The sequence below is a fragment of the Pygoscelis adeliae genome, unplaced genomic scaffold (assembly GCF_000699105.1).
Source record: "Pygoscelis adeliae isolate BGI_AS28 unplaced genomic scaffold, ASM69910v1 Scaffold224, whole genome shotgun sequence".
Classification (NCBI taxonomy): domain Eukaryota; kingdom Metazoa; phylum Chordata; class Aves; order Sphenisciformes; family Spheniscidae; genus Pygoscelis; species Pygoscelis adeliae.
Genome location: NW_008824657.1, coordinates 849,023 through 858,561, shown reverse-complemented (window position 1 = coordinate 858,561; position 9,539 = coordinate 849,023). Strand labels below are relative to the sequence as shown.

General features: G+C 45.3%; 1 protein-coding gene across 1 annotated transcript; it reads left to right on the top strand.

The window, feature by feature from the left end:
• The first annotated feature begins 510 nt into the window (after positions 1–510).
• Positions 511–6,955, top strand: BARX2 (BARX homeobox 2). Its single transcript, XM_009322607.1, has 5 exons — positions 511–603; positions 1,016–1,193; positions 2,445–2,742; positions 5,376–5,460; positions 6,680–6,955. The coding sequence occupies exons 1-5, from the start codon at positions 511–513 to the stop codon at positions 6,929–6,931; spliced, it is 906 nt and encodes a 301-aa protein (XP_009320882.1). The 3' UTR covers positions 6,932–6,955.
• The last annotated feature ends 2,584 nt before the right edge of the window (positions 6,956–9,539 follow it).

The window sequence follows — 9,539 nt, the reverse complement described above, 5'->3', positions numbered from 1 at the left end:
ATGTGCAAGGACAGGAATGGGGTTTCAGGCTCTGAAATAAGGCTGGGAGGACGAACCTGCAGGGGAGCAGGAGGTGTGTGATGGGAAGGTTTGAACCAGGACCCCCTAACAGCAGGATAAAGGTGTATAATAAGACCGGATCCGCTCCTTCGTGGTGTGTAAGCAAGGGCATCCGTTTTCCGTCTCCTTATTCAGAGCAGGTTGGAAGTGGGGTCCGTGAAGTCTCTTCTCTTAGAGCCTCTGTGAACGAGAGCAGTAATGCAGAAGAGCAGCAGCGCGGAAGGGCTAAGTCCCAGGACTGCTGCCAGATGCAGACCATCGACACACCTCATCGCTCACCCAGGAACATCTCTTACGGTGGAGGTGGCTTCAGGGTTCCTGCACAGGACTCTTGCGATGGAGGTGCCCTTCAAGAAGGGAAGAGGGGCTGATTCTTTTCGGCAAATTTGGCTGAAACAGAGGAAGTCGTCTGTTCCATTGGTGGGTCGGCATTGCCTTTGCTATCCCGCGATGGCAGAAACTAACTGTAGTGGGTACTGGCGAGGAGGATACAGACGACGGGAGCAGGATCTGTTTTACCTTCTGTGTAGCTGGCTGGTGTCGGTGGGTGTGTAAATATCAGTGAGGGCAGAATTAGTAGTGTAAAGCAAAGGACAGCGCGCTCTATCCTAATTTATGATCTTTGGACAGCCACCGAGGGTGTAAATCAAGGCAGAATTTCTGCCAGGTTACTTGGTGATGCTGTAGATCAGCACGGTCTTCAGCTGAAAAAAATCCACAGAAAGAAAAGGCAGATAACGCTTTACACAAGCTAAAGCTTGGCTTAGCAATTCTGATCTCATCTCTCAAGTACTTCCTTGGTGGTTTAAGTGGAATAATTTAAATGTAATGGAAATATTTTGATTTTTAGTGTTGCAGAGATGTGGAGGAGAAAGCAAGGCTTAAGTCCCAGTCTGCGTAAACCCCAGTCTGTAGTCACAGTCTTGATTAAATCCCCGTCTGTTGGGATTTACAGTGTTTTGGCAATAGTTTTCCCAGCTTGCTTTGTAAGTGGCTGGATTTTGCACAACTTGCAGTGGTTGTAGAGAGAAGCGACGATCAACAAGCTGCGCGATTCTTTGATGTACCCTGTGCGCTGCAGCTTACCTGGGTCCTGATTTATGCGATCACAGCCCTTCACTCAGGGGAGGAGGGTAAGGAATACAGGTCATCAGCAGGCCAGGCTGGCAACTCCTTTCTTCCACTGTGACGACTTACCGAAATAGACTCATTGAGGTCTATAGATCATTAGTGGTGATTCATATCCAGAGTTTCACAATCAGGCCTGCTGCTGTAATATGTTCCTTTTCACAGTACCATTTATCTGAAGATCTCAGAATACTTTGTGTACAGTAAACTTTTATCCGTTTTACCACCAGTGAAGTAGGTAAGAAGGGTTGTTTCCATTTTGCATATGAGGTAAACTGAGGTACGGAGCAAGAAAGTGACTTGCCCAACCTTGTGCAGGTAGGTTGCAAAGTTGTAGAGTGCTGTCTTGCAATGAGTGTGCGTTTCCCATACGTGGCCCCATTTCCCTGCCCGAATTTTAAAGGAACATTTGATTTCCTGGGGCTAAGGCTGAGCAGAAATCTGTCTATAGCCGTAAATTCAGAAGGTCTGATGTGAATCAGAACTTCCTCTAGTGTTTGGGAATGTTTAGATTTGTCATCCCTGACTGGCCCTGACCTGAAAGGATTGGAGCAGAACTGTGTGGGTTTTTTTAGGGCTGGTATCAACTGGTTGGCATAAGATGTAGAGCTAAGAGTTGGTGAAGAACTCTGCTTCCAATCTATTCATCCTCATCTGCCTGTATAGTCAACGGGGACAGCATAGACAGTGGAGGATGAAAGTGTGATTCATCTGACTCTTTCAGTTACCTACTAGAGGACGAGATGAATTGTGACTTGAACTGCATTGTCTGTCGCCTGTAAAGGTGTAGGTCTGTCGCCTGTAAAGGTGTAGGTCTGTCGCCTGTAAAGATTAGGTAACTATCTCAAGTGAAGCCTGTCCTACTGTCCGTGGAGAAGCAGAGTTGCATGGATAGGGACAGATTTCATCGTTTGCCAAGTTTAATCTCTTGTGGTAATTAGACAGATGACTTCAATGGTGTATATTATAATAGCTCCTTAAAAAAAAAAAAAAAAGGCAATGGAAACACAGGCCCTCCTTTCCCTGTGCTAGGGAAACGCACACCAAGACTCCCAGCCCAAGGAAAGCTAAACATGTGCAGTTTGGGAGAAGGAGCAGGTCCAGAGACGGAAACTGACTTCCTTGTGGTCATTTAACAAGTGAATGGCAGAGCCAGGGAAGGTGTTCCTCTCTCCGTACTCTCTCCAGTGCTCCCATTACTTAACCATATTGCCACTGAACTGGCCTTTATCCACCTCTGCTTCCTTCTCTGCCAGGGTCCCCTTCTCTGAGGGCATATCCTCTCATCTCCGTCATCACCAGGCAGCCCTCCGTGGTCCCTCACCTCATCCCAGCTGCCACCAGCTCCCGTGTGCTGCCAGCCCAGCCCTCCTCGGGGACTGCGAGCTCAGAGACACCTGCCAGTGAGACCCATGCCAGCAGCGAGTCGGAGGCAGAGCAGCCCGCACCTCGGTTAAAAAAGCCACGCCGGAGCAGGACCATCTTCACAGAGCTCCAGCTGATGGGCTTGGAGAAGAAATTCCAGAAGCAGAAGTATCTGTCTACCCCTGACAGGTAGGTCAGTCTCTTACACTAGGAAAAGGAATGAGCAAAAGGGCTGCTCTAGCCCTCTTCAGCTGATCCTACACCGAACGCTCCCTGGCTGTAGTGTGCTGCCTTCTAGCTCCGCTGGGATGCCTCTGCCACTGGCCAAGGACATGGGCAGATGACCAGATTCAATTTCAAGACTAACTTTTCCTGGGATCAAAGGTGACACGAAGAGACTGTATCGATGGAAATGCCACGCGGTGATATATGTGCTTTCTAGCAGGCATCTGGGCTCAGATAGGCGAGGTACAGAGCAGAAGGCTCTCTGTCTTTCCCGTTCCTGCTGCACACTTGAAAAAAAGGTGGAGCCTGTCCCCTCCTGGGATCTGGTGCTGGATGGCTGTCTCTCCATGGCAGCTGAGAGGTTGGCTGTAGCTTCAGCTGGCTGCTGAACTAGCTTTCATCTGGCAAACTTGGGTAGCAATTCAATGAGAAGGGGGTGGCCTTTCCATCAGCTTGAAAACAGAAGGTTGCACAGAGTTGAAGGCTACCTTGCCCCTGTGAAGGCACAGGCAAGTACCTTCCTTGTCTTTGTGAAGGAAAAGGCAAGTTCTTAGGGACTACTTGGTACCAAATGGACAAACTAAACGAAGGAGAGGTTTTATCTTTTTTTAAAGGCTTTGAATCCTACTCTGCAAATTTAGATTACAGGAAAAAGACCTGTCCAATTCCTATTAAGTTTGTCAACCTAGCGAGGGTTTGAAAGGTACACCAGACCTTGAACTCCACAGATGGCAGTGTCCCAATATTTAAATTGGTTTTGAAGATCAGCATTCTCCGCTCATACTGCCTGTCACCAAAGCCAAGGATCGCAGCTAGACCAAATTTCATGGGCACGGCCAGGCTGTCTCATACTGTTTCAGAGTTCCTAATGCTCCCGTACTGACTCCTCACAGCTTCACATAACCAGATGGCTGACACCGTTGATGAAGCACTCGAGGCTGTTAATTAATTTTATGGTATGACTGTTCCTTGGCTTTGTACATGTTTGAGGCTGATGAGCAATTCCTGTCCGTGTACCACTTCCCCTCTGTTTGTTTCCTCAGGTTTCTAGGCAATGCTGGTTACGCTAATGTGTGTGGCAAGAGATGGTTGCAGGTAATCAAAGTGTGATAAGACATGTGCACTAAGGCAAGAGTTAGTCAGGCAGTGTTTCTCTCTGTCAACTCATGGCTGGAAACGTGATGGTGAAGCAGTGGGTTGCATTCACTCCTGCAGCTTTTGGCCTGGACACAAGATTGTACCGCTTGGAGGGCAACTGAAGCACCTGGTTTATTAGTAGTAAGGGAGTGCAGTGCGATGGGATAATGCCTCTGCTAGATTCTGCTTCTCAAATAACAGTGATAGTATCTTTAAGTCAACGGGGTATCTCGCAGACATTATGTAGAGGCATAGGCAGCTGGCAAACCCAAGCCTGTAGGTCTACGAGTGAAGCCGAAGCAGGGGAAAAGCATGAATCCATGAGTGTGCGTTTGAGCACAGAGAGCTGGTGTGCGGTATGTAGGTGTTTGTAAATGTAAGAGTGAGTCTGACTGCCCTAGGAGCCCAGCTGAAACAAAAGTTTTATTATGAAAAACTTGGCCTTGACAAACGTGTTTCCCCATCCAAGGGCGGGGAAGTATTTTCCAAAAAGTTCACACAATCCAGAACACCTCGGAAGGTGACTCTGAGTTTGAGCTGTCCCAACTGCAGGACTCGTGTGACTCTGTGGGGCACTTGCCCAGCGTTGTTGAGGATTTCCAACTCCGTCTGTTGTGTAGCTCCATTACGACACTGCCAGATACACGGCGCTGTCACCTGTGGGGAAGGATAAAGAGTTACTCTGAGCTGCATTTGCTTCATATCCTGGGTTTTAATATAGAAATAATGAATGGTTTCAGATGAACTTGCACAGGTTGGAGATTTGTGGAGGATGAATCAGGATTATGGGCTGTCTGCCACATATACCCTTAAGCTAAACACGCAAATAATGAATTCATTTATAAGCCTAAATTGCCTATAATAGCAGAATGCATAAGAAATTAATAGATTTAGATGTACTACTACTCCGTGAGAAATGAGAAAGTATTATTATCCCCATTATGTAGGTAGTGAAGAAGAAATACGGTACAAAGAGCAGCACTTTCAAAGGCAGACTGATGCTGGGTGTCTTGGTTCTTAGGTGTTTGCTTCCAGACACCATAGACCTGCTTTTCAGGGATGCGGTGTACCAGTAGCTCCCTGCTATGTATACAAACGTGGAGTGTCAGCAGCTGGAGTACAGCAGGCTTGTGTTTCAAAGAGGGCAGGCAGAATTCTGCAATTTCTAGGCTTGCTCATTTGTCCAGCGGTCACAGAGGAGAAAAGAGAACAGAGAGCCTGCAAACACCTAAATATTCTTGCTTCTTCCATAAGAGCATCTGTCTTTACATCCTAAATTCACAGTGGTTTACCACTTTTGTCTGACCTTTTCTCAAACCAACAGATTAGAGTGACGAGCAGCCATCTCTTCTGGCGGTCCCACTGTTGTATGCTCTTACATACAGCTGCCAGGCTGCACCTGGCATCTGAGCTCTTCTCCTCCTCCGTCAACTCATTTCAATGTCTGTCTTGTCTCCCAGGCTTGACTTAGCCCAGTCGTTGGGGCTGACTCAGCTCCAGGTGAAGACGTGGTACCAGAACCGTAGGATGAAGTGGAAGAAAATGGTAAGTGGTTCGTTACCGTTTCTCCATGGTCCTTAAAAACAGATTTCAAAAGAACAGATTTGGAAGCTGAGCATAGTGTCAGTGACCCTGTCTCTATTTGTACCAGATTTTGTTCTATTCTTGATCACTTTTCTTAGAAACATACTTTTTTTTTTTTTTTTAAAGAAGTTTATACTGCGACATAGGTGGTGGGCTAGAGGGACCATAGGCAGCAGGAAGTATACAAGGCAAAGGGATGAAAGAAATTAGAACAGAACAGAGGGAAGAACCAAAATATCTCCCTCTGCATTTTTGGCGTTCCTGTGATCTTAATGCTTGTGGGATTGGTTATATGCATAGGCAAAAAAGACTGTATTGCTCCATGGAAACCAATGCAGTTTTGAGAGCTAATACCATTAATTCTTGCTTTTCATATCTTCCTTTCACTTATTCTCGGCTTCATGTTAAAATGCTTTTAGAAAGGACAACTGTCTGATAAATCCTGGTGGGAACCATGATGCTGTGACATTCTCCAGTGGAGATGTTTATGTATTCTGATCTGGGAGAGGAGATGCAGTTCTAGGCTGTATCTTTGAACGTATGTGACAGCTGCAGAAGTTACTGCCACTTAAATAAATTTGGGATTAGCTTGGAGACAGATCTTTGGTTGGAAGTGTCTTGTTGCTGCAGTGATGGTGTGAAGGGAGAGGGAATTAAACGTAGGAACAGACCTATTTTGCTGACTCCCGCTTTTTACGGAGATGAGAGGGGTCTCGTGTTTTAATGCGGGTGTTACAAAAAAAATAATAAAGGCTATTTCAGAAGCCAAAGAGGCTGGAGGAAAGGCAGTCAGAAGAAATCCTGTATAAGGTTTATGACTGTTCTTACTTGGGCTTTGAATAAAGCAAACACTCAGGAAAGGAACTGAATTCTGCATAAAATCTTCTCTGTCTGTAGTGTTGAGGACTGTGTGCATAAGTTTCTTTTGGGCCTCCCGTAGGAACTGACTTAGACACCTCCGGAGTTTTGGGTCTCCTTGCTGGTAATGTTTGCATTTCATTTTACTTATATGAGATAACGGTGAGCTCGCTCCGTGAATGCAGGGCATTTCTACGAGGCTGAAATGGTGACCAAGTCATGGATTAATTTTGAGGTCAAAGCTGAGTTTCATCCTTCTCTAAAGGGTGTCTCAGAGCAGTGGAGTTCAGATTGATCCTGATGGTTCATCTCTTTGCTCCAGGTGCTGAAGGGTGGACAGGAAGCTCCAACAAAGCCCAAAGGCCGTCCAAAGAAAAACTCCATTCCCACCTCGGAGGAGATCGAAGCAGAAGAGAAAATGAACAGCCAGGCTCAGAGTCAGGAGCTGGAGGGATCTCAAGCCGCCGAGGAGCCTAAATTGACAGAGGAGAAGCCAGAAGTCTCTTTGGAGGCAGAGAAGTCTCCAGAACATATACCAGAGCCCTCCGCAGAGGAGACTACGCCATTAAGTTAAAAGGGAAAGCAAGGAGGGAGAGGGGAAAAAAGAAAAGCAAAAAAAGATAAAAGAGAAAAAGCAAAACCAAATATATATATATGTATATATATATTTAAATATGTATGTAATTGTGTGCGTGTACATATATATATAAATATATATATATATGTAGACCTTGTGTAAAAGTCTAAAGATTGGTCACTTTGTGCCTTTGGGAGTCAGCCATCATGGGCCACGGTGGAGCAAAGACATCCCATGTGAGTGGCGACGACCCGTCCCTCCGGCGGTGTGCGTAAGCCTTCCCACAGCTAGTGACGGAGGCCTGAACGTGTTTCCAGAGAAAACCGCGTCTAGGAACCCGAGACAGCTCATGGCAAGTACAGGAGAAGTCCAGGGCTCCTTTCATGCTGCAGGAGGCAAATGTGTAGTGATATGACTGTGTTGGAGGGTTCAGTGTGTTCGCTTGACTTTACCCTTGCCTTTTAAAGTAGTGCAAATGGATGGAGTACTTGGTCTGGTCTCAGATCAGGGACAGCTAAGAAATGGGGAGCTCTGATAGCACCATTTCATCGTGTAACCAGCACTTATTTCTGTTAGGGATGGGCCCAACTCAAACAGTTTTAGGAAGGAGTTCAGACCCATAGGTTTGCTTTGGCCCAGTGTAACGGTCAAAGCTTCCGAAGTGACATTCATACCCGGGTCAGCGTTCAGATTTCGTCTCTCTTGGTTGTTTGGGTGCCGTGTCTGTGAATTTGCAGTGATCCAGGATAAAACTTCGAATGAAATGAGGGTTTGGATTTGAGTCTGCTCCAAAAGCTTTGGGATGCGTGGATCTGGGATTTTTGCTTTGGGCCTACTTCTAATTTTTGTAGGGTTTTTTTTTAAAGAACATTTAAATGTTTTCAGGGGTTTGGGAGAATGATGGATTTAAGAAGTTGCTGCAGAAAGTTCGCGTTTGTTTAAGATGTGTGCCAAGAATAGATGTGCATCATGTTTCATAAAGTCTTGTTAAGGGTGCATTTTGCCCAAAGGCTGCAAGAGATGTATTAAGATAACCTTTATTTTTTAATTAAAAATTAAATATATAAATAAAACAGTTGTTGTTGTTTCTCTTTCAGAATGCTAGACAGAGACTTTTCGGGGCTAGGTTTTTCTATTCTAACAAACCCTGGAGAAAATGGGAGTCATCAGACTTTCCGTAACACTACTGTGCAGCAAGCACTGTGCAAACTTCCTTGTAGCACCTTGCTAAGGTAGGTGAGGGGTGTTGTTAATGCCACCTTGTCGCTGGGTGCAGATGAATGTGTCGGAACGAGAGCACTGGCATTCTAGCTATTTTCTGTCACCTCCCCTCCTGCCGTTATGTCTGGACATCCAATAAATGGGTCTTTGTGACCCTGTGAAGACGATTTCTTAATATCCCTTTTTTGGGGTGGTGGTAACGATTCACACACATAGACCTCAAGTGACTTGCCCAGGGAGTGTTGAGTGGGGAAGGAAGGATTTCTTTTTTCCCCTGTTTCTTGCTCAGTGGTGTTTGGAAGACTTAAATTCCACCCCCACATTAGCTCTGCAATGGCACATGCATCTTCATCAGGTAATACTTATACGGCGAAACTCCAGCTGACTTCAGCGAAGCCAGGGTGGGACGTTGCTCCACTCACCGTGTATTGCTGAGTATTTAATACACAGTAATCAACTTTGAAAAGGCATCCACAGGTTTGCACCTAAACCTAAAAAAAAAATATTCACCAAAGTTGGGCAATGCTCGTTTGCAAGAAACTTTGAAAATCCCAGGCATTTGATGCCATTTGGCTCTTTTTTTTTTTATGGCACAGAGAGTTGGAAATGGGATAAAAGATTATCCCTCTTGCCTGTTGCGTTGAAAACGCAGGCTGTGAGCTACAAAGTCTTTCCTCTGCCATTAAAATGCGTCAAAATTTGTTTGTCTTTGAACCATTGTTCTTTCCGCAGAGCCCTGATGTACTCATGACAGGCACGGTGAGAGGCAAGGGTGGCGGGGCAGGATTTTGGCGCTTGTCTGGAGTTATGATACAGTGTGTTGTTGCACATTCTTTATCTGTGGATGTCTTTTTTTCTTTTTCTTTTTCTTTCCAGAGCTGTGCTTTAGTTCAACCGTATCTATTGGACTTGAAATGGCATTTAATTTAAAAAAGGCCTATGGCCTGTTTATACAGGAATTAGATTAGATGGTCTATGAAATCTATAATCGTCCCCTATTGTTCTTGGATAGTAGCATCAGCACTGTTATCTCAAAATAAAGTGTTTCCACAAGTCTTAAATGCGGTAGTACTGGGTGAGGGTGAAGGGAGCACTTTACTGGGAATAATTTGTCTAATGAGTTTCACCATCAGATTGCAAAAAAAGTCTGCAAGAGTCTCTACTAGGTTTATTTGGAAGCCTGAACAGTTCACTAAATCAAATTTGCTGTGCAGGTCATTGCAGAAACGTAAAAAGCTGACCATCAGGGGAGGCATCAAAGATATTTTAGCTTCTCTGAGTTAAAAGTGGAAGTATCTTCTTAGTGAATCTTTCAAAAAATTTTCAGAGGTGTACTTTAAACATAGCACTTGGAAATTTCAGTATCTAGCCTTTCTTTCAACCA